The sequence below is a fragment of the Nannospalax galili genome, unplaced genomic scaffold, assembly GCF_000622305.1.
Source record: "Nannospalax galili isolate Female #2095 unplaced genomic scaffold, S.galili_v1.0 scaffold854, whole genome shotgun sequence".
NCBI lineage: Eukaryota > Metazoa > Chordata > Mammalia > Rodentia > Spalacidae > Nannospalax > Nannospalax galili.
The window spans coordinates 1,284,200-1,310,762 of NW_008334957.1; the positions used below are offsets into that span (position 1 = coordinate 1,284,200).

A 26,563-nucleotide genomic window follows, 5' to 3' on the forward strand; every position below is an offset into this window, starting at 1 on the left:
TTAGCTTAGTCATACGATTATGAATCACATGTTCTAATTACACTGTAGCAGGTAGCACAAGGTAACAAATTCCAATTCTCAATCAGCTCTTACTTACATATTTACTATTATTTGTCAATAAGTCCCTTGATCTCTATGATTCTTTGTTTTCGCAGTTATAAATTAAAAAAGCTGTAACAATCATTGTCTATGATTCTTGTAGGAATTACATGACACTATGCATGTACATATAGATTTGACTACTAGGAAAGTAGGCCTAATACATACATGGAAACATACAAATCATACTCATATGTCTAATGCACACATACATGTATTGTATGTAGAGAGAATAAGAAGGGTGAAAGGGCACATTCTAGCTAAGCCTCATGCCTAGTTCATGGTAGGCACTGAGTAACACATGTTTTATTAAATACTCAGATAACAACATACTAGGACAGTCTTATGTTTGGCAATCTTGGTTTAATAGAAGGACCAAGACTTTTCCTTTATTTATTTTTTAATTTTTTCAATCTATATTTTATTGGAATTTTGTGCATTTCATATTATACATTTTAGTCATTTTAGACCCATTCTCTGTCTTCAGTTCCTCATAGCTCACCCACAGGATTTCATGCTTTCTGTCATACATGTTAAGGCCTACCACATCAAGTTTGTGTACCCAAATGTCCCTTGACTTTTCCTTTAAAGAAGACATACCTGGATTCAAATTCAGGTCTTTAGCTAACTATCTACATAGTTTTTATCTAATTATAAAAAGTTTCTGAATTGCAGGCTTAAAATGTAAAATTAGATGTAATCATGCTTTTCAGAGTTTTTGGAGAAAGGGATTAGAGGACCTGAAGTGTATACAATGCAGTATACATTCAGCATATAGATTGTAGCCCATCTGAATTATTTTTCCAGGATTTTGCACATAGTCTCTAACCCCTGACATCTCACTTTCTTCATTGTTCAGGTATATAAAAACAGCATATAAATATTTTTTTTCTATAAAGAACTTAAAATCTTTGCTAGCTGTCCCCCTCACTGCTGAACTATTTCCTACTGGTAGATTGAGGGAGAAGGTGAGTCTTTGCCTATAGTTGTTACCCACCGATGACCTCCACCAGGCTCCAACGGAGCATTCCAATCCAGTGATCACAGAGATAGCTCTGGTTAAGCTAAATGGATCACAAAACAAAACAAAGGTCATGAATCTGGGAAAGGGAGAGGGAGGGTGAAGAGAAAGAAGTGAGGACAGAGTGAGGGAGTACCCAGAATGCACTTGATACATGTGCAAAATTGCCAACGAACTAACAACTGAAGATTAATAAAAAAGTATTTGCCAAATATTCCTGAAAGCCTAACAAAAGCTTCTCAAATTTAAGATAGAAATAGTGTTGAGATTAGTTGCCCATTTCTACTTCCTACACAAATAGTTATTTGTGGTTGTTGATTCTATAGGTTGTAATTCTTAGGCAGGTTAATGATATATCTGCTTTGCTTACCTTTATATCCCTAATGTCTAACCGACTGTTTAGAAATAGTAAACATTTAAAATACGTTTGTTGAGCAGAGCAGTAAAAGTCACTCTCAGCATGACTCCAGCCAGAGTCACGCAGAAACAGGCTTCACTTAAGTTAAAGCAGCAAGCTGCCTCCGAAATGAACCTTTTTCCCCTCAGATGCCCAGTGCCCACTCCAAACCTGCCTTCTCTGCACTTCCTGATTGCACAGTCATTTGGCCATCAAAATTACTCTGTTTCTTCAACTTCAGTAGATTTCCCAGTAGGAACTATTTACATGCATTGTGGACATTGTTGTCAAAATTACCGTATGTCCCCCAAAGAGTCAGGTCTGAATTAATGCATTCATACTAAATTCATTTTTTATGGTTGGTTTAACCTTTGAGCAAACACATTAAAGGGAAGGGATAAAGCAAAATAATTTATTCGAATTGAATCTACACGTAAATTTGATCTTGTAACACATGTACACAAGGTGACCATTTCTGATGCAGTAAAAAGCATTACAAATGTGGGGGACTCAATCCCACCATTAGGAAGAAGCAAGGGTTGCTAGGAAACCACATGCCAAATAAGGAACAATGTAGTGGTGATTAGGACCATCACATAAGTGTGCAACATGAAATTAACACAAAGCTTAACAATTTAGAAAGTACCTGTGATGCCTAATTACTAATAGCACATTAGCAGCTAGGTAATTAATGTGTTGCCTTTCAATTACTTGAAAACTCAATTGTAGGACCAGGAAAATATAAAACTGAAGTGAGATTAAAGCAATGGAAGATGTTTTCTAGGACTGAACAATGGCTTTCCTCTTATTTAGGACCCACGAACATCTTTGGCACTCTGTCTCATGGTATTACTGAATGGAATGAAATAAATTCAACTTTCAAAGGAATCTATTCTTCAGGTTTATGCTTCTATTTATATTTATTTGTATATTCATAGACCTTAAAGTTATACCTGTAAATGCAACATGTGGACATGATTGGTTAGTAAATTATAGTTGATGTTGAATGTTCAGAGATCATTTTATATTTTGTATTTCAGAAAACTAGTATGTGAAATAATTTTTAAGCTTTGGGACTAGATAGGAATTTTCAAGGGAGAATTTAAAAAACCTACACAATGGTGTGGTTAGAGTGCTTATTGCATATAGTCTAAAATAATGTAGGTTGCTATTTTTATATCACAAAATTCAAGTTACTAATGTTGGAATATTGTATAATAACTTTAAAAGAGTTTAAGTTGGCAATAAAAGATAAAAGGTCTCTTGTTCAAAGAGCTAAGGAAAAAGACCATATTCTAAAGACAGGCTAACCTGTCAAAATGGGCTGTTGAAATCACAGCCTTAAATGAATGAGTGGCAAATGGAGATTCTTATGCTTTGCATAACCTCAGCCGAGCAAAAGTATGGGCTGCCTAAATGCTTAGAGGCTTTGTAACAAGTACAGAGAAGCATAGCACATGAAAATCAAATAGAAAGAAATACCTTCACTAATACAGTTCTTAGCCTCTTCCTAGAACATTGTACCAATACTCCTGGGACAGACACTTTCTGGAGAAAGGTTAAGATAAATAAAATAACTTCTTTAGAAGCATTTACTCTCATGATGAAAATGTTCAATACAGTAACCTTATAAATTATTTAAACCATGTCTTCACCAGAGAATGTATTTCTCTTGTGGAAATGTGAAATACAAAAAAAAAAAAACTTCATAAAATAAAATGGAGCAATTCCTGCAAGTTCCCAGCCCATGAACACCACAGAGTTCCTGGCCCATGAACACAGAGCTCCATGCTACATCTTTCCCTATCACTTCTTTTTTTTGCTCTTTCATCAATGTACCGTTATTACATTTTATCATGAACTATAAACATGAAGACGCCTTCACAAAAGGACTGCCTAGGAAATATTTTAAAAAACACCATAATAGCCACCATGTGGATGCTGGGAATCAAACCTGGGTCCTCTGCAAGAGCAGACAGTGCTCTTAACTGCTGAGCCATCTCTCCACCCCAGTTCCAGGGGAATCCGAAACTTTCTCTGACCTCCGTCCGCAGCGGCTACACGACATGGGTGCACTCACATACATGCAGGCAATACACTCATACACACAAAATAAAAATAATAAAATAAAATATTTTTTAAAAACCATAATAAAACTCTTCAGCAAAACCAGGGTTGTTAGAAATGTTGCTGAAAATGCTATTTTACTTACTGATAGAACATTGTATGATAAATATTGGAGCTATTCATTGTTACAGAAATGCTAAAAGAAGCTAGGAGTGGAATTCTACCTCACCGTAGTGGTCAGAGTTCTCTGAAGGAACCCTTCTGTATCAGTTACTTTTGTGTTGCTATGATGAACTACCATGACCAAGCAGCTCAAAAGAGAAAGAGTTTATTTTGGCTTTTGTGCCAGAGGGAGAGATCATAATGGTGGGCGGAGCCAGGGCCTGGTGCGGGAGCAGGAGCAGGAGCTCAAATCTTCAAGCACTCCCAGGAAGCAGAAAGAGCAAACTGAGAGGAAGGCAAGGCTATGAGCTCTCAGATCTGCCTTCCCCCTCCCCGCAGGGATGTGCTTCCTCCAGCAAGGCCACACCTCCTAAAGAGTCTAAGATACCTCAAACAGTTCCACCAACTAGGGACAAATTGTTCAAATATTTGACCCCATTGGGGGAAACCTGTTTAAACCACCACACTCACTGACATATGCCTTGCAGAAGTTATACACTGTTAAATCATGCCAACTTCTTAGAGAAAAATAAGGCAGGAAAGACGTTCTGTCTGTATACTCAGCACTGAAGCATCATAGTAAACAAGAAAGTCTATGATTGAAACTATTTTACTCAAAATCTCCAAACAACCAGAATATGACATGATAATTACAACCAAAGTAAAGCCAACACTTTTAAATGTGAAGCCTTTGCATTATAATCCATGACAATAAACAATAAAAAATAAAAAGAGAAAAAAAGTAAAATGATTTATAGACACCTCACCAAATTGAGCAGAAATCAAAATTCTCAAAATAAAGATGAAACGTCATGTTTTCCTGCATATATCTAAATCTGATTTGAAAATTGATCATTTGGATGAAATACTTTTAAAAACAAATGTCATTTCATTGTCTTAACAGGAACATACAAAATAAATATCTTTTGCAAGATTTTTTTTTTCTATTCATGTGTATTTGTGTGTCTCTGTGAGTATATGCCATGTATGTGCCAGTGTGAACAGAGGCCGGAAGAGGCATTGGATCCACTGGCTCTGGAGTTACAAGTGGCTGTGAGACACCTGATGTGGGTGCTGGGAATGGAGCTCAGGTCCTGTAGAGGAGCAGTCAGTGCTCTTTACCACTGAGTCATTTCTGCAGCACACTCTGCCCCCCTTTAGGATTTAATATGTTTCTTTAAAATTAAAACTAGGAAAAGTCTGTTAGGATAGATAATAGGATAGTAAAGGCAGTAGGAAAATTTAACAGTGTGAATGTTAGCATGCTTTTACTTAATGTCTGTAATATATAGTGATTGGAAGTCCTGAGCAACTTTTAAAGATTCTTTTCTTCCTTTGAAAAATGGAAATGACAGACATACTTCATTAATTATTGCAAGACGTAACTAAGTTATTACGTGAAAGCTCGTAAAAGCTACCTTTGGAAGCTAATGTATATTTTGATACATGGATTTTCCTCCTGCTTTCACAAAAATAACCATTTTCTCATTTCTATTAAAAGGTAATTTTCTGTGACTTGGATTCAGGTAGGTATAAATAAATGTGCATTTGTGAGAATGAATCGCTATTATTAAAACTCTTATGAAGATTATGAGGCCCTCTGATGTTTAGTGTCTAATAATAGCAGATCCTGCATTTGAATAACCCTCTGCTGGAAAGCAACAAGGCAATAAAACAGGTATGGCACCAACAAAGTGCTGAGAGTAGGAGACTGAGAGCTCAGCCCTAAACCAGGTATCTGCATTAAGCCCTGTATTAGTCCCTTTTTTGTTGCTGTGATGGAAACACTGACCAAAGCAATCTATAGAAGGAAGAGTTTATTTGTGCTTATGGTTCCAGGGGAATTACAGTCCGCCATGGCAGGGAGGCTTGGTGGCTAGAGGTGCCTGGAGCAGGAGAAGCAGAAGCTAAGCTCTCACATCATCACACAGGTACAGGGAGCAAAAAAAAGCATCTAGAGATCCGTCAAGGCTTATGAACTCTCTAAGCCCACCCATAATGATGTCCTTCCTCCAGGACAGTCACACCTTCTAAAACCTCCCAAAACAGTGCCATCATCTGGGGGCAAAATGTCCAAACACTTGGAGACAATGGGGGTATATTTTCATCAAACCACCACAAGCGCCTCAACATTTTTACTCATGGAAAAGGAGGTGGCAAGACTGTAAGAGCCAGAGGACACAGAGGAGTGCTGTGAACTGCTGTCATCCAGACATGACATGGCTGTCACACTCATGAACTCACAGTAGCTGTGGATAATTACACAAGACCTACACATGCTCAAGCTAGCCAAAATCTTAGCATAGATAAAGAAGATATGCTCTTTAGGCTCCATTCTCTACTGAGGAACTACAGGTAACTGATACTTACTGAGAGAGGGAGAATCATTATTTTAATAGGGTGTAGCTAGAGGTAGGTTTCCATGCTCCAGTGGGTGACCCTAGAGCTATACACAAATGGGCAGCACTAACTAGACTTAGAAGGTTATAAAAAAATAAATAAATAAAAAAGACATGAAATTCAGAGGGATGCATGTTGGGAGAGGATTTGGGGGAAGTTGGAGTAGGGAAACAGGGGACGAGATATGATCATATTTCAATGTATACCTGTATGAATTTCTCAAAAGTGAAGATGAATGTTTTTTAATTTAGCACTAAGATATGGGGAAAGGTGAGTTGTACAAAGAGTTGAACACTATATCTGAGGGGAAGGTATCTTCCCACTTCAGTAGTACATAAGACGATCAGTGTTATTGTCAGGCTTGTAGAATTAGGAAAATGCCTCAGAAATGCCAAGAATACAACTCAGTAAAAGCCCTAATTCTTAGATGAGACTCAATAGGCCACACTAAAGGTACAAGCTGAACCAGCAAGACAGCTCAGGAGGTGACAGTGCCTACCACTGCCAAGCATGTCCTCTAAACTCCACACAAGCACTGTGGCACACACATACACACATGTACATACATACATGCATATATACATCATAAATAAATAATAAATAAATGTTTTCAAAGGTATAAGGATATAAAAAATTGGGGTATATATTAACTAGACTAGTCTTCACAGAGCTTAAAATCCAGCTTTGTAGGGATAACTTTTATAGAATGGACATAATCTAGACTAATGACTTTTAATTAACCATGGCAATCTCACTAACATGTTCTCTTGTGACCTGGGCACTAGACCTTGATTTCTAATTTGCAACTCCACTCCAAGATCAAGAACGAATGCTTGAAAATGAACATTATCAAAGCACTGAAAGGCGGCACACATCTTCATTAAGAACTGACACTTGCCATTATGCATATGGTATATTCTGGAACTAAGGATGAAAAGGCAAGATTTTCTCATAAGGGTGGATTCAAGTTCGTAGTTCCGCAATTGAAGCTGAGTAAAATTGAGTCAGGTGGGGCCTGACTCAAGGATATATTGAAGAAGTAGCCTAGCCATATGAATGAGATCTGGGTTTGATTGAGAGACCCTGTCTTTATAAATTAGATAGAAAAGCTATTAAGGATGATTCCAAACATCAACCTCAGACCTCCAACATGTGTACCTGTACACATACAAAGCATGCATACACACATGTACACATTACACACACATGAAAAATGGAAAAAGAAAAATATAAATTGAAATAGAAGAATGGATATGGTAAGAATAATTGGGATCATTATAGTAATAATGATTCATATATTTCCAAGTACTTTTGTCTGAACGCTTAAGTTTTTCTTCTTAAATAGATTTTGAAATAGAGTATGTCAAGTAAGTATATACTTTAGAAGCAAAAGTATCACTTAGAATATTTTAGAAACAAATGATTATTAGTCATAGAAAATTAACTTATCAAATAATTAGTTTTTCTTTTGATAAATACAGACTCAAAATACAATCCCAAGGGGTTAATTAAATAGTGCAGTATTTACAAAGAAAAAATCCCTCTAAATATCAAAATAATATCAGATTCTTTGTAAAGAGCAATAAAATATATTTAAAATTAATTGGAGATTAATTACTTTATAATCTCAAAAAAATCCTGTAAATTCATCAGAAGTTAAAGTTTGAAGAACTGTAATGTATTACAAAACATGTAAATTGTATGGTAATACTTCTGCCTCTGACTAAGCAGTTAGAAAAATGCTTGGCAGTCCCCTGATTTGCAGTTGAGATGCTGAACACATCAGTATTAGAATATGATTACGTATTGTTTCCTCAACTATATCACAATCTCTCTTTGTCTCATTATATAAAATGTGTTGTTCTCTGAACTAATGGAGGTAATTTTAATATATACGTCTACGAGATAAATTTCAATGAAAATATTTTAAATAAAATCCAGAATTAAAACTGACATTTAGATACACTCAATTTTCTATAAGTCTTTTAAAAAGATAAAATTTTGCTTGTTTTTCTAATATATCCTCAAACAATTTTCTAATTCATTACAATATTTTTTAAGACTAAAGACCAGTCACTAACAAATATTTGATTATTTTAAACAGAGCAGTTAGAATATAAGGATAAATTTATCTTTAAACCATAAAAATTTAGCTAAATTGTTTTTGTAATACTAAGTTCATAATGAAGAAAAACAAAATTATACAATTTTCTAGTGAAATCATGTTATAGCTAGTTCAAACAAAAAAGGATAGAAATCTAATTTTACTTTTCAATTGTCTGTGATTTTAACAGAAGGAAATCAGATACCCTCTAGAAAGGAATAAAAAAAGAATGGTAATAATGGCAGTATTACCATATTTTCATATGGCAGAAAATATTCAATGTAAATCAACTGGGGAAATGGGCAGCAGGCCCCAATCCTAGCTGAGGAACTATTGGCAACTGATTACTGCTGGGTGAGGAAGAATAGATCTTTAAGGGAGTGACTCTAGATAGGCTGAGTAGACCAGTGGATGAACCTGCACAGAGGGACATCTGGGTACAAACGCTTGGGGTAGGACTTAACAAATATGATAGAATGCATGAAATCTGGTGTGGGGAGGACAAGGGAGGCATGGATGGGGACGGGGTCTAAATTTAATTAAGCTCTATTATATGAAATGCACAAAATCTCAATAAAATATTTTGTTGTTTTTCTTTTTTCCTTTTTAGTATTTTATTTATTATTATTTTTAGAAGAAGCATTTCATTATAGTTTTAACATACTCAATAACAGTTTCCAGAGCAAAGATACATCTCTTTCAAAAGTGGCTATAAAAGTTTTTAGGTTCATTGTTGAATTAATACAGTTATACAATATTGAATTCAGTATAAGCTCGGTGAGACATTGTTTCTTACGGAAACACTCATTGCTTTTATTAATAACACTTTATGTATCTGATTATTACTAGTCATAATTGGTTGCACTCAGACCCTTGGCACCTGTGTATGTCTATGAAGTCATCGGGTAGATTTCAGTGGTAATGTTTATCACCTCTACTAATTAACATGATGTAAATTTTTATGTTTCCTCCTCAAATATAATTCATTTTTTTAATTTGTTGATTGTGTGTGTGTGTGTGTGTGCGCACGCGCGCGTGTGTATCACACAGGACATCCCAAACCATCTTAAAACTATATACCCACCTCCCAGATGGCACCCTCCCATATCCTCCCTCCCCCGACTAGAGCCCTTATAAATTCTGTTATCCCTGTTACTGTCTGCTGTGTTGTCGGCACCCCCAGCCATTCCCCGCTACTTGTCTATCTGGTGAATCTAATCAGCCTATCTAGAGGTATTTATTTATTTATTTATTTATTTATTTATTTATTTAGTCTTTTTGAGACATGGTCTTGGAACTCACTATGTAGACCAGGCTGGCCCTGAATTCACAGAGATCTGCCTGCCTCTGCCTCCCAAGTGCTGGGACTACAGGTGAGCGCCACCACACCCAGCTAGAGGTCTTTATTTTTAAAACTGAAAAAAAAAAAAAGCTTCTAAATCAAAAAATAAATAAAAATTTTAAAATAGTGTAATGACTGTTTTTAAAAATCAGCCTTAATTAAAACCACTCTGGACTACTTTTTCTTAATTTTTTCAAAATATGCCATATTATATATGCTTTATAGATACCAACTAGAACCAGTCTCTGGGGTGCATTAGAGAAATCATTAAGCAATTTACTTGAGTAGTTACAGACTGAATAGGTAAAACAACATGCTTACATGTGTTCTGGTTTCATTTTTATGGCAAATACCCTGACAAAAAACAACTGAGGGAAGAATGTGTTGATTTGCCTGACAGTCCCAGCCTGCAGCCCATTACTGCAGGGAAGTCAAGGCAGAACTTAAAGCTTCACATCTACAGTCAAGATCAGAAAGAGAATTAACACATGGTCCTTGCTGGCTTGCTCACTTGCTCAGCTAGCTTTCTTCACTCTTAAACAATTCAGGTCCTAGGCCAAGAAATGGTGCTGCTCACACTCAGGGTGGGTCTTCCCACACCTATTAACAATCAAGACACTCCCCCACAGACAATCCCACAGGCCAGCTTCATCTAGATATTTTCTCAATTGAGATTACAGGATGATTCTAGCTTGTGTCAAGTTGACAGTTAAAACTAACTAGCACCACAGATTAATTTTAAAGATAAGAAACCATAAAGAAACACAGGCCATTTACAATTGATGAGTTGGAAGATTTTCAAATCACTTCCAAACAATTAGTGTAGACTATTCTGGTTCCCACCGTCATTATAAGAGGCCTCAAAAGTCTATAAAACTGTGAAAAAAAATATCAGTTTGTTTTTCAAGATTTAACTGTTTTGGAAAGTCTACTTTTGTACAATTACTATGACCCAAACAGCATTAGCATAAAAAAAAATCACGTGATTTGATGTAAAATTACCATGACCCAAACAGCATTAGCATTAAAAAAAATCACGTAATTTGATGTAAAAAAAAAATCAACAGATCACATATAAACTCTGATTTAACACCCAAATCTTTCATAATGAAAGATTCTCTCAATGAGTTTGGAGTTGTCCCCATGGACCAAGTTAGAATGCATTTCAAAACCAAATTAATATGCCAAAAAAGAATCCCAAACCATGAAAACAACATACATTATTAATGAAGCAAGAATTATGAAGGTAGTTTTAATATTTTGGATTCTCTCTCTCTGCATTCTTATTAGATCTTTACAGACATTTTCTCTTCTGATTTAAAAAGACTGCCTGATTCATGAGACGGAATTAATGAAAATATTGATGAGCACCCTGTACTGCACAATTCTCAGAGTGTGGTCACTTCAGTTTGTTTGGAAGATGGTGAAATCAATTTTAAATGTTACACTGCATCAGAGATAACTCAACATAGAAAAAATATTCCCAGACAGTAAGATTGCCATCCTGGTAGGGCTGAAGGTTTCAGCTTTCTGCAGTTTGCTGAGACCCAAGACAGTATACATGTAGTTTGTTTTCCTACTAGTGATCACAAATGCCATTCATGTACATAACTATTCCCTGAGAGAACAAATAGTTTTCTTTTCAAAGCTCCATGTCTGCCTAGTATTTCTGAATGAGTGTTCAGAAAGCTCTTTGCATTTACTTAAATTGTTGTTCATAAACATAGATGCACACTAAAAACACTATTCAAGTGAAGAATTTGGTACTGGGTTCACGTTCCCTATTGCAACATTCTGTCCCACCACACCCTCTCCTTTCTCCGGAGTAAGCGTCCTTTTCAATTTTAGGGCAATCACTCCTTAATTTATACTTTTTCCGTCAATGCATACATTTCTAAAGAGTATTTCTTTTCCAATTTGAGAATTTTAAACTTTAACTGAGTGGAATGACACTATAGAATTTTTTGATGATGTCTCAATGTTTTTTGCTATTTGTCCACATCAAAGTCACCAGTGGACATTTCCCAACTGTTTGGTGTAAGAAGATATAAAAAAATCATGGCTTATCCAATCAACAGCTGAGGGACACTGGCATTATCTCCAGTTTTAAACAGGCAACGTATTGCAATGAATAACCTTCTGTGTGATGTCTGCTATGTATACAAAGTACCTTTCTAGGGCAAACATCTAGGAGAGGGGTGATTGAGTCATAGGATATGCACAAACTAAACTTTCCCAGTGCCAAGTGAATTGAACCAGGTATACTGCTGGCGGCTGGGAAGGAGAACCCTGCTGTTCTATGTCCTCTCAACGGTGGCACTGTCAGTTGCTCGAAGGTGAACCAAGCCTCCAAGCTGAGCTCTGTCCCAGTGTCGTTCATTTGTATGAACCTAATTATTGTAAGATTAACTAAAGGTGTTTTCATTGATTATATGTGCTGCAAAAATATTCCATTGATTTATGGTTGTCTTTTTATTATCTTTGATTTTTATTTTTAGTGTATGTGTATGAGTATTTTGCCTGTGTGTATGTAAGTACACCATGTGTGTACAATGTCCATAGAGGTCAGAAGAGGGCATTGGATCCTCTGAAACTGGAGTTACAGATGGTTGTTAGCCACAATATGGGGCTAGGAGCAGAACCCAGGTCCTCTGTTAAAACGTGCCTCCTTTACAGACCAAAGGGGAAGCCTGCTGTGTTGGCCAAACGGTGGCAAAGTCTGCTTTTGACTTCAAAGACCAAGCTGCTTTTCTCAGGGGCTTGCTGAACCTTGAAGCCCTCTTGGTGAAGGGGCAGAGCTAGCTGAACCCTAACAATATCCTTCCCGAATTTACAAATTATGTATTTATGCTTCAGACTGTGACACTTCACATCTAACCTACCTGGAATGGATCTATAGGGAAATCTAGTTTCAGTTTCATTTTTCCCACAATCATCCCCATAATAGCTCCTCTCTTCTCCCATTGATCAAGGCCTTTTGTAATTTGTCAGATGCTCATCTTTTCTGACACACTGCTGCCTCACCTGGAGGTGTTTAGCGTTTTTATACCTTTGGGTTATCTTTCATAAACCATTTAGAATTAACCATGTCTCACAACTGATTTATATCTTTTAATAGTCCCAGGAAAACATTTCTCATTTTTGCATTCCTTATGTATCTTCATTCAAAACCCTACTGAGCATGGATTACGTTTTCCCATTCTCTTCCCCATGACTGTCACATATTTTCTACTTCACATTCTCTTCTTATTTCCCCAGTGTTAAGTCCCCATCCCCAATCACTGATGCTTTTCTTCAGTTCTTTCAGTCCACCAATTCTTGCACAATTTGTGTTTAATTGGCTTCTAAATTCTCCCACTGAGTTCTCTCTTTGTGAAAGTTGTGTGTTAACTGAGAAGGTTTCAAGGTCTTTTACGAGTCTTTTCCCTTCCTCATAGTCTCCAGTTCTCTTATTTCTTTAATTATATTAAACAATGTCAGTTTAATTGTGTGTGCAATAACTTGGATAAATGATAACATTTTTGCCCAATATATGGTTTCTGTAGGTCTTAATCTCTCTCTGTGTCTCTGTCTGTCTGTCTCTCTTTCTCTGTGTATGTGTGGTTTTATTTTCTCTTGTATTTTTAGTATTACTCATTCACTCTTTGAGACTTTACATGCAGAGATTCTTTAGAAGGTGATTAAAGCTGACATCTTCTAATTTCAATAGGAAGGAATCGATTTGTTTTAGTTTCTTACTGTTATTACTAATGACAGAGCATTTGCATTAAATTCAGCAATTGCTGAATTTTCATCTTTTCAGTGTATACACAGTATACATTGGCACATCTCTCTTTTTCCTGTAGGTTCAGCGATGTACATAAATGGGCTGAAAATATTTATAGTCCTTAAATAGCATTTTAATAGATTTGAATACAAAGGTTAAACAAAGTACCTGGTTTTCCTGACATCATACCAGAACTGGTAATGTACACATACCATGAGGCCTTTTTCCTACTACATTTTTTTCCCTAACCCATAGTTAGTGAACTGTTACAAAATATCTGCCTTGAATTCAAAGCCCTTCCTCTGAATATTAGAGGTCTATTTACAAGGATTCAAAGTAATGGCAGTTCTGGGATTAGTCACTGGATTTTGTCATAAATGTAGCTAGATGATGCTTTTTCATTTTTTTTAAATGTATTTTTTTTATTTTGCATATGACTGTTAGGCCTGTATTTATGTAAGTGCACCTGTGTCCTGCAGTGCCTGCAGAGAACAGAAGAGGGTGTTGGATACCCTGGAACTGGAGTTATAGACCATTGTTAGCCACCATGTGGGTGCTGGGATTCAAACCCAGTTCTTCTGTAAGAGGGGCCAGTGCTGTTAACAGCTGAGCCATCTCTTCAGCTTGCCACCCCCACCCCCGAGCTAGATGACCTTGATTATTCACAGATAGACCCTAGATGACAGAGAGCCATAAAATAATAGTGAAACTGCAACACACCAGGTTGTATTTAGCTGTTTTCAGTTTCCTCAGTAAGTGACTCTGAGTAAGAACTCTGAATTCCAGAGCTTCATGGAGAGCACTGGATACTACCTACAAGAAACCATCCAGCATACTATTCCTTTGCTTCCTTATGATTTGCTCCTTGGGTTACATCTCAGATTCTGATTCTCCCTTCAAGCCTTGCATGGATAGAATGATAGGCCCTAGTATCAGGCTCTCTTTCTAATCCTTCCATTCCGTCCTTACTTCTTGGCAATTTGCCTTCCACATACATTGATGTTTTAGATCAAGTTTGACTTTGTCTTGGATCTATGAGTTAGCACTAATCATTCCCCACCTCTGGATTCATCAGTTACAGCGAGTGCAGTTCAGTGGGGAATTTTTGAAGGACACCTTCCAGGGAATTTTCATTGTTGCCTCATGTAAACTTGTTGAGAAGTTTACCTGAATGGGTCTTCCGTCAGGAGTCAGCACCTCTTCTGAAAGCTCCATCATCTTCAAGGCCATCAGAGCAATGGGTTTGGCATGACAGAGGCTTTTCCTGTGCAGCCCAGCTGCAACGCAGTACGCGTCTCCTATTGTCTCCACCTGCAGCAATCAAACAAATCAAATCAAACATACGATAATAAGGCAGAAGAGAAACCATTAGTTATCTGCAATCATAAATGTTGTTGAGAAAAGCATGTCAGGGAAACATCAATGAATTAAGCAATTAGATAACTGAGTGTAATCACAGCAGAGTTTGCAAACAGCTACAAACACTGACATCTCCCTCTTGGGGTGTTCATTATCACCACAGATGATCATTGAAATTAGGAACAACTGGAATATAATTACCCCACAAAAATAGAATGTTCAGTATTTCACCTAGAAGGTTCTCAAATCATCACCCTTTCAAGAGCTATCCTCTCATCTACTTCGAACTTTCAACAGTCTTAAAGCTTTTACATTTTTATTTTCAATTTTCCCACTTTCCTAATTGCTCGACACTTTTACATTACACATATCTGTAATTTCATGTCAGGTCTGGTTTTACTTATTGTTAAAAATTGCAGTGATAAAGATTATTAAATTTGCACTCCATACCATTAAATGTGCTAAGCAGTTTAAATACATTATCTTACACCCTAAATGGAAGAAACTGATAATATATTTGAACAATGTGAAACTGGAGGGCAAAACCCATCTACAGCTGTGAAATGAAATTGTTATTAGCCCCTGTGTCTAGTTTGCCTTAGACTGCTGTGACCAAACACTCCGACCACTACCAACTTGGGAAGGAAAGAGTTTATGTGACTTACATCTCCTGGCTCATAGTTCATCAGGGAGCCCAAGATAGGAACTCAGGGCAAGAATCTGGAGGCAGGAGCTGAAGCACAGGCCATCAAGGAATGCTGCTTATTGGTTTGCTCCCCTGGCCCATGCTCAGCCTGCTTTCTTATACAGTACAGAACCTGCCAGAGGTGGCACAGCTGACCATGGGCTGGGCCCTCCACCATCACTCAAAAACATAAAAAATCACCCGACAGACATAGCCACAGGCCAGTCCAATGGAGGAAATTCCCCAACTGAGGCGCCCTCTACCCAGGTGTGTCAAGTTGACAACTAAAGCTGTCCAGCATAGCCTGTTAAGGCCTTTCCTGCCCCTAGTCTAATTCCATTGTCAGTATCTATTCTATCCCAGCTTGGTGAAGACACACCTTTAATCCCAGCACTCAGGAGGTTGAGGTAGGCTGATCTCTGTGAGATCAAGGGCAGCCTGGTCTACACAGTGAGTTCCAGGTGGGCAGGGACTACGGAGACCCTGTCAAAAAGAAAATCATCTACTGTAATTAGGAATTGCTGTTGCTAAATAGTTAATACATTTACACAAGATGAAATCCTCCAAATTTCTAAAACTTTTCAGTGAGTCCATCAATAGTCCGTTCATCATTTCTCAGTAAAATCACCTTTTCTCATATCAGTTTCAAAGATACTGTCCATATATCTGTATCATGGCCCTCATCACGGGCTATGATCAGTGCATATCTGTGTATAATCAATATGAATTCCTGCCTAAGAGGTGAGCTCTTTAAGGATGGTACCATATCCTTGTAACTTTTGTATTCATGGTGCTTAGCATAGTAAATATAATAGTTAATAATGATATGCTCAGTGAGTAAGCTGTCAATCTGTTAACCATATTACAGTATCCGTTATTCTAATTATTGGCTTCTTTTCACTATTCATTCCATAAGCATCATCTAGACCTCTTCAGGGAAAAAGACCTCAATGACTCAATGATATTTTATCATGAAAATACCAAGAGTTACTGAATAGTCTATTAGGATCTAATATCAATAATTAAATTTCGTATGAATGCATTCTAACACTATAGTAATGAAAAGATGAACTGCTTAAATTACTTGAGCTCTGACTTAGAAATATTATGAAAATGCTTAAAAAGCTTATGAAATCTTCACGACCAAACTTACCATTCTGATTATCAGCATCTCACCACTTGAGTATAAAGAAATATGTGCAAATATGATTAAATACCCCTATACCATGTCACTCAAAAATTTCAGGAGGACATTTCAATTTGCCAGAAAAATGCAAAATATGTTATTCTGTAAGATTAGAAAGACAACATAGCATGAATTTGCAAAGAAAGGTTTTATTTCAAAGGCTAAAATTTACTTCCCCAAAAATCTTCCAAAAAGAAATACCAAGTAAATAAAAAATGTTGAAGAGTAACCATAAGCCATTTCTCCCTTAATAATGCAGTACCCTCTAGTCATCCTTCACACTGTCACATCCTTTTGTATTTTTTTCACTGTGTGTATATGTATAAGATGTGGATGCATGGTGTGTTTTTGCATATTACTTGGCGTGAGTGTGGTCACATGCATGCCATGCATGGTGCACCTGAGCAGTCAGAAGACAACCTCGAGGGGTCCATGAGCTTTCCGTCTTGTCTGTGACTCCCATCTTGTCATAGGAACACTGGACTTACATACCTGAATTTATGTGTCCAGCTTTACATGACTTCTGGAGATTCAATCTCCGGTTCTCATGCTTGCACAGTAAGCACTTTGTCCAATGAGCCATCCCCCCCAAGCCCTGACCATTTTGTAGTTCTACATATTTAAAAATTTTTATTGAGTTTTTGTGTATTTCATATAATATATCTTAAGCAAATTTAGCAGTTCTCATGCTTGCACAGTAAGCACTTTGTCCAATGAGCCATCCCCCCAAGCCCTGACCATTTTGTAGTTCTACATATTTAAAATTTTTTATTGAGTTTTTGTGTATTTCATATAATATATCTTAAGCAAATTTAGACCCCTTCCCACCTCCCCAGTCCCTATAGTCCCCCCCCCACCAGGTATTCTGTCTTATATGTTAAGTCTTATCCAGTAAACCATTTGTATCCAGGTGTCCCTCAGTGCAAGTTCATCCACTAAATTCTAGTCAGTCTATCTAGACTTATTCCCTTAAAGAATATCTACTCTCCCTTACCCTACAATAATCATTTGCCAATAGTTCCTTGGCTAGGGTTGGGGCCTGCTGCCTATTTTCCCCATTCTATGTTGGGTTTTTGTCTGATTGAGTCAGCATGGGTCTTTTGCATGCTATCACCATTGTTGCAAGTTCCCAGAGGCCTGAAAGCCTCTGTTTCCTTATGTTCATGCACCAACCCTAAAGTTTAGAGGGCTTTTTAGCTATGTGCTTTGAAATTAACCTGAGATTTTCAGACGTCGAAACTCACGGACAGTAATTTGCTGGTGCACATTATATTGCTTTGCAGTCAGTGTGAAGACGCCTGTTCTTGGCTCATGGGCTCTTAGAGTTTCTGTATTCATCATCTTCATCAGCGTCTCCAGTATCTTTTCAATAAACAAAGGGATTTTCTAAACATGCTTTTCTACAATTTGTACCACAGGCTTCATAAAGAGGGCTGAGTGGAGGGATTAGCTGGTAAACTGCTTGCCTTGAAAACACGAGAACCTGTTTGACCCTCAGAACCCACATAAAAAAGCCAGGTATGGCTAAGCGCACTTGTGATCCCAGTGCTGGGGAGGAGGGGATAGCCAAATCTGGGTCTTGCTGGCCCATCAGCTTAATCTGTTCTGCACGAGGGATTAGCTGGTAAACTGCTTGCCTTGAAAACACAAGAACCTGTTTGACCCTCAGAACCCACATAAAAAAGCCAGGTATGGCTAAGTGCACTTGTGATCCCAGTGCTGGGGAGGGGGGGGGATAGCCAAATCTGGGTCTTGCTGGCCCATCAGCTTAATCTGTTCTGCAGCATCTAGGCCAGTGAGAAACCTTATCTCAAACAAACCAGATTGATTGATCCCAAGGAATGATATCGGAGGTCAACCTTTGGCCTCTCATGCATACGTGTACACAAAAATCTGCACTATGCACACCCACATAAACATGCACATACACATGTGAACATTGCAGTTTCTCTTTAGGAGGGTAAAATGTAATAGTATGGAGAAGTTGGATCAATGTTATCAGTTGATATTCTACACAAATGTGTTAGAAAATAAATGAAGGAAAGATAAATATGTGTACAAATACATGTAATAATTTCACTAAGTTAATATTAAATCTATACATAATATCATGTAAATATTTCAAAACATTTAGTTTTCAAATATTGGAAGTCAGGACAATTATCAGAAGTGACAAGATCAAGATGCTAGGCATAAAAACACTTCAAACACATGTTTTAAGACATGGAATGCTAACAATTCTTTATAAACACCCAACACACAAGAGAATCAAAAGAAGCCCTAAAAGCTGTTGATTTCATAAACTAGGTTAAATTATGCTGCTGTAACACTCTGTCTTCAAAATCCTAGAGCCCTCAAGTAACAAAACTTCATTTCTCATTTATGTTACATGTTAATGCTGGTTCGAGGACTGAGCCTAGAGAAGAAGACATGTGCGGCTTCTCTTCCCTCCAGGAGTGAGGTTAACAAAGCATCCATGTAACAGACCGTCTCCAGGAAAGGGGTTCCAACTGTGCAGAATCTCTAAAAGCTTCCTCCCAGATATGACATATGTAATGTCTAATAGAGCAAGTGAATTGGGGTACACCTCATTTGTGAAGGGGCTGGGAAAACTCAAGCCACGTTTTGCACAGGAGAAACAAAAACATTTGGTGAATTGCATTCCTGTCAACACGAACAAATGATTACATAAAAATTTTCAAATGCCTGGACTGACATTGAAGTGATATATCTGTGTAATGCCATTTTTTCCTTTCCAGATGTATTCAGCACCTTCACCTTAAAATGATGAAGCACTAATCCCCTAATAATGGAACTTTCCATTCTTCCCTCCTCTTCCTTCATTGAAAACAACTTTCTATAATTTTAGTAGAAATACATGTATATATTCATAATTATGAATATTTTTGTGGATCCTCTTCAAAATAACTAGCTGCCTCAGGTTCATGAGAAACAGGAGATGTAAACGTGTCAAATGTGCTTGAGGCCATTTCCACAGTGATGCAAGTGGGCACTGTAAATAGACTACACAAAAACTGTTAGAAATCTGTGGTCTGGATTCCATTTTAATTGCCTCAGTATTTTTTACTTCATTTTAAATACAACAGACACCATTTGAAATAGTGCATCTTATTTTCAGCATCTCCAGCCTGCTCTGGAATAACATCAAATAAGAAAAAGGAGATGTCTGAAAGAGGCAACGAGCTAGGGAGAAAGTCACACTTAACCCAATGCCTTGAGAGCCTTATGTCCTTCCCTGCATAAAGATGGAGGTTCAAATAAGAACAAGCGTGCTTACCCCACTGTCCCACAGGTTACTACAGTTGCTTTGATCAAACTTTAAAGAATTCACTTGTTTTCATGTATCTTTCCTCAACATTTTACAATCACAAAAAGTGACATTTCTGCAGAAATAAAGGTGGTAAAAATGCATTTCTCAGAGCTATGCATCTACTTCCTTTATACTTCATTTTAGTTTCAGATCAGTTAGAAGAGTTTATCTCTTAACTGACAGTCATCAACTAATAGTTTTCTCCCTCCTTCCCAAGTTAGTGCTTAGTAAATTTGGGAAGTAGGGTGGTATCTGTAACTTTCTTAGATCCACTTGAGATGGAAATTTTTCTGACACTTTCACACAGTAAATTGCATTAGTGTACATGTTTATCCTCTCTCTCTCCTGCTCGATATTGACTTAACTTTATAACTCTAGTCACTACTATAGTATCAGGATGCATAAAAGTTTTACTAAATGCTTTAAATTGCATCCAGTTCCTACACTTAGGAGTCAATCATGTCTAATCACTCAAAAAAAAAGTGTTTCCAGTGAAAAATTCAGTACCACCTCTTTAAGAATCACCCAGAAAGCATTTGTTAAAATTAGGTGCCCACGTCTCATTTAGGCTTAATAAGGTCCAGTTTTCTGCATTTTCACAAACCAGGTATGTTTTCATGATTTCTCAAACCTGATGGGAGCTAAAAATATTACAATATTCTTCCTATACACCTTTTCCTAACAGCTAATGAGTTTTTAAAATGGGAAGGACACTCCTTCTGCCCCATAGTCTCCTTCTGCCTCGTCTATTGACATGGTAAATAATATTTTCCAGACTTCCTATGTTTGTGAGAACTGTGGATTACAAATCCCAGATCAAATATACTCACAAGCATTCACACACTTACACAACACACACATACACATGCACGCACGCATGCACACACAGGTGCTAAGAGTGATATGGCACAGTAGACATTCAACAATCCAAACAAAGTTTGAATTCCATTAAATACATCCAAGTAAAGTACACATAATGACAGCAATTCAAAGGAAACCGAGGATTGACTGATAAAGGCCTTCCTCAAAGCATCCTTTCCCTGTTTTAAAAAAAGCTAATTACACCCATTTTGGTTGATGTTCCTGACCCAAATACTGCTTTTAAGGATGTCTCACTGTAGCTCAGCTGACACAGCACTGGAAAGGAGGTCACAAATATAAATAGAGCAGTGATTTGGCCTGGGAACTACTCCCAAGTGAGGAAAAATGGATTCCAAAGACTGCCTATCAAAGAAATCTCTTCTCCTGATAAAAACTCAGTAGATCCAGCTTAGGAATCTCAGTCACGTAGAAAATATTGATTCGTGTCACTTAGCATAATAGCTATTGAATACTTACCCATGTCAATGAAGAAAGTATATTTAAATATCCACTCTAAATTTGTTTTACATTCTCAAGTTAGATACAGACAATTCAGTTTTTTCTGGTATACAATAGTCCAATAAGATCTTCAGAAAATAGGCTCCAATTTTGCAGGTTAATCTACCACAGTCATTCAAATTTACTAGATCTTTTGATCAAAATGAAAAACTCAGTGATCTTTGCAAACTTTCTGTGCGTTCTGCCAATGTGCTTATACTCAAAAATATTGATCTATCTGCAGTCTACCCACTCACTGTTTACAAAGGAAATACTGAGTCTCTTGGCCAGTGATATGCTCAGTAGGTAAAAGTGCTTGCACGTGAACCTGATGACCCAAGGACAATCCCATAGCCAACTCTCAAAAGTTGTCTTCTGACCTCCACAAATACATCATGGCATGTGGATGCCTGCACTCACATGCACAAAGAAAAAATTTTGGAAAAAGATATAATTTTTATAAAATTTTCTAGGGATTTCTGATTTGCTAGAACTTAAAGATGTCCTTAGAGAAGGCTGAAGGCCTGCTGTATTTTCCATAAACACATAAAGTGCTAAATATGTTAATTGTGTCACAAAAAGGAATAATGTGGCCCAATTAGCAAATCAAGTGAAAATGTTTAATTAAGAACTTGTCTTTTAAGAAGGTAATAGAGGGGCTGAAGAGATGGCTTAGTGGTTAAGAGTACTGACTGCTCTTGCAGAGGACCCAGGTTGGATTGCCAGCACCCACATGGTGGCCATGAACTGTCCTTAACTCCAGTTCCAGGGGAATCCGAAGCCCTCTTCTGACTTCCGCGGGCAATGCATGACACGGGTGCACTCACATATATGCAGGCAATACACTCAAACACATAAAACAAAAATGATAGAATATTTTTTAAAAAGAAGGTAATAGAGTACTCTCAAATTGTAGCATTCTTGGTATGGCAAATAGCTATCTTTTATCACTGGATATTAATTAGAGTCTTAGAAAATAAGAATACCCTAGCCCTTGCAGGAGTCAAATGTGCCATGTGCTTCTAAGACAGTATTTTTCTGCAACTATATCCACTCTTTTAGCAAGATATTCCCTTTGCTTATTTTTCTATTACTTTTTTTACTGTAATCATTTCTTGTACTTTATTATCCTCCTGTCTAGGTTGATAAATCATTTTTATAGGTAAAGACAATTACTTAGTTATCCTTTTGAGTCCTGCAAAGACTAGCTTCATGTTAATCTAGTAGACGGAGTTATGATAAAATATTAGATTTATCTTAATCATGAGATAAGGTAATATAGTGTTGTGAAATGTTCCCCATAGAACCACGTGGTTTAACACGTGGTTCCTGGCTGGTGATGCTGTTTGGGAAGGTTGTGGAACCTTTAGGCAGCAGAGCCTCTCTGGAGGAAAGACACCACCCACTGGGGGCAGGCCTTGAGGTTTTATAGTGAGGCCCCACTTTCTATCCTTTCTCTGCTTCCTGATTGCCCAAGTAGTGAGGCCAGCTGGCTTCACGTGCCTGCCACCCTGCTTTCTGTACCATGATGGGCGATTTCCCCTTGGAACCCTAAGCCAAAAGAAACCCTTTCTTCTTAAATTGCTCTGGTCAAGTATTTTAACCCAGTAATGTCCAAAGTAACAGGCAGTGTGTAAATAAATTAAAAAACAATTTGTTACATGCTTCTAAAAAGCCTCATCTAGTCAACTCACATTTGCCATGAATCATGTCTAAACAACATACTGAGGTGACTGGTGGTATAAAAAATGCTTCGATTATTAAATAGACAAAACTGACCACTTTCAACTGGCTTCCAGCATTGATTTCTTATGCAGGACTCATCAGCTCAAGTTAGACCATCACTACCTCTCATCTGAATTATGTCAATATAGTCAATATGGTCCAGCATTATCTGCTGTCCACTCTCAAATCTACATCCTACATTACATTTAAAGTTGTCATGTGTCTATTTTATTTTTAACACTATATATTTTATTGAATTTTTGTGCATTGCATACATCTTAATCATATTTAGAGCCACTCCACCATCTGCACCCTGCGTATAGATCCCCTCTGGATTGCAAGCAAATCTACTGTGACTCTTGAAAATTCTTCAAAGACTTGCCTTTGCTTATAAGATTAAAATAAAAAATTTCGAGAAGCCTAAACACGCCCATGCTGTGGCTCACAAATATTTCTGAATCTGTAGCATGTGGTCTTCAGCTCCATTCTTTTAAGTTCCAGCCACTCTGATCTTTATTTTTATTTGTCTGCTCATGATTTTCTTCTGATTCAGAGCCTGATCCTGCTTCTTAGCATGCTCTGTTCTCAGTATTCCCTCGACCTTGTTAATGTCTACTGAACATGTAATCTCATTGTATAGGTTACCTCCTGTCCTAGTTAGCTTTAATTGTCAGCATGGCAAAACCTGGAATCATCTCAGAAAAGAGCCTCAGTTGAGGAACTTCCTAGAATTGTATTCTTAAATGGCATAGAAGGGCCCAGCCCACTGTGTGTAACACCATCTTTTCCACTGAACTGTATGAGAAAGCTAGCGGAATATAAGCTGGTCTGTCAGCTGACAAGCGGCATTCCTCCATGGTTTCTGTTTCATTTATAGGGCTGTGAGTTCTTTGGTCAGAGGTAATGCTATGTGGAACAGCAAGTAGTCCTGCCTTTGAGTCCTTCCTTGACTTCCCTTAGTAGTGGACTGTGACATGGTAATGCAAGCCAAATAAAGCCTTTCCCCCTAAGTTGCTTTTGGTCATGGGATTTGTCATGGCAAAAGAAATGAAACTAGAAAATATCCTCAGTGTTGCCATCTTGGCTCCCACAGACTAAGACTTTCTATATATGCCCTCATAATACAATATAATATTTCTTAGTCATCAATATGGAATTTTATATTTGTTTATTTTGATCAGTGTTGACTATGGCATTTTGTCCTCACCAGACTGTAAACTCCATGAAGCCTGGAGTCATATCTGCTATGCTTAGCACTTAGTGTGAAGCTTGCCCTGTGTAAGCTCTCAGGAAACTTTTATGTAAGATCTTAATAGGCAAAATCTTCAAATTCAGCTGTGCAGTCTCAAGATGTCCTGAGAAGTTTCTGCAATGGAAGAAGCCTGAACAATAGTAAATCTACCACAAACAAGTTGTTAAACCTTTTAGAGCCTCATTTTATTTTTTGTGAAAGGTATATATCTTCAACAACTTTGCTGAAAGGGTTAAATAAAATAACTTTATATATCTGTAGTGGTGATCATAATTTTAACTAGTGAATCATTAACTTGTCATGCAATTATTTGTTTAATGTTTATTTCCAATGTTCAATTATGAGCATCTAGGAATGGAGAAGACTCAAAATATATAAAACTGTAGGTAAAAGTGAACATATTATGGTTGATACCACAGGAAGGCAAAAGATCTTAAGAGAGTATCATAAATATATGAAAACAGGAGCTGTAGATGGTTCAGTGGTTAAGAGCACAGGTTGCTCTTGCAGAGGACCTAGGTTTGGCTCCCAGCAGCCATATGGTGGCTAACAATGATCTGTAACTCCAGTTTCAAGGATCCAATGCCCTCCTCTTACCTCTGTAGGTATTGCATGACACAGGTGCACCTACCAACATGCAAGCATTACACACATACACATAAAAGAAAAATAATATGATAACAAATTACCTGAAGTAATGATTAAATTACTAGAAGTGTAAAGCTTACCAAGCATGAATCATGAAACATATACAAACAGACCAATACATTAGAATTAGTAATCAATAATTTCCCAGGAAAGAAAAGCACAGAAACTGACACTTTTCCTTGTGTATCCTACAAACTTTTTAAAGAAGTAATGCTAACTTAATAGTATCACATTTGCTTAAAAAGAATTTTTGTCATTCAATAATTGTTTTGGACACTAAAGACATTTAGATCAAGATTTAAGGCAAGCTTTGGGATATGAAAATATTAACTGTTCTACTATCAAGGCTGGTAATAGCTGAGTACTTGGTAAGTTTCCTACAACTGAAATCAACCTTCTAGATAAAGCAGCTGTCTCTGACTTCTCTGGCAGTGTACCATCAATGAAATGTGAAAATATTATTGATTTTCACCTTCAAAAACCTCTAAACCTTTAGTTAATTCTGCTACATAGTAGAAAGGCTACAGATAATTATTTCCCTCGTTGCTACTTAACAACTGTGACTTAAAGTTTACTAACTTTGGCTCTGCTTCCCTGGGTCTGCACGACCCTCAGGCCTCTCTCAGACCCGCAGGCCTCTCTCTGAGATTAAGTCCATCATGCCTCCGCACCTTGACTCCCCCAGCCTCATTCACCCTCCCATATCCCCCAACCTTCTCTCCTCCTAGCCTGGGTCCTGTCCCATTCCTTGTCTTGGCACCCCAGACACCTGGGGAACCACCACTGCTTCCTGATCCTTTGCATCCAAACCAACCCCATTCCTTCTTAGGTCCCCAGGAGCACTCTGGGCCTGGCCCCACCCTCACCTCCCTCTACTTCCCTGGGCCTTCAAGACCTGCCAGCCTCTTTCCTGGACACTGGGGCTGACCTTTCCTCTTCCTGATCCTTTGCATCCAGAACAACCCAGCTCCTCAGCGCAGCCCCCAGGAGGCCTTGGGGCAGCTTCCCGCTCCATCTTCCTTTGCATCACTGGGTGGCATGGCCACAAGCTGCCCCAGACCAGCATCTTTCCTGGGCCCGGCTCCCAGGCCAGTCCAACCCCCAAATTCCTGAGGCCAAAATCTTCCCTGGAGGGATCCAGACCTTAGAATAAGCCTGAGAGCATCCGATCTTCATCTGACTTGGACCTCTGGGGGAACTCCTAAAGACAAAAGCAATCTGGCCACTCCAATATAAAATCAAAAGAGAGAACCAGAAGCTTAGAGGAACCAGCTTTTCATGCCCAAAAGTAAACCACAACGATGCGTAAAGTTTACAAAAAGAAGCAGACCTAAACTTGAAGGCTCGACTCTCACACAAGAATCAGAAACTACAAAAGAAATTCACATGTCAAAATCACAGAGATAAAATAATAACATGAAAAATCAAAATAACATATCCCCACCAAATACCAAACTCCTCTAGAGGAGTACAATGAGAACCCCCTAGATGTAATGCAGGACACGGAACTCAAAAGAACAATTATGAATATGATAAAAGAATTCAGTGAATTTAAAGAACACACAAACATGGAAATCAAAGAACTGAAGGAAGATAGGGATAAACTTCTGAATGAATTCAGAAAAGAGTTAGAAATATTGAAGAATACTCAGGCTGAAAT

The 26,563-nt window shown here is 37.7% G+C and overlaps 1 protein-coding gene across 1 annotated transcript in view; it reads right to left on the bottom strand.

Annotated features, from left to right (window-relative positions):
* Positions 1-26,563, bottom strand: part of Gucy1a2 (guanylate cyclase 1 soluble subunit alpha 2) — a 369,084-nt gene that overhangs the window by 92,128 nt on the left and 250,393 nt on the right. Inside the window, exon 6 of the mRNA XM_008829700.1 lies at positions 14,526-14,669. Within this exon, the coding sequence (XP_008827922.1) occupies positions 14,526-14,669 (144 nt within the window). The remainder of the gene's footprint in view (positions 1-14,525; positions 14,670-26,563) is intronic.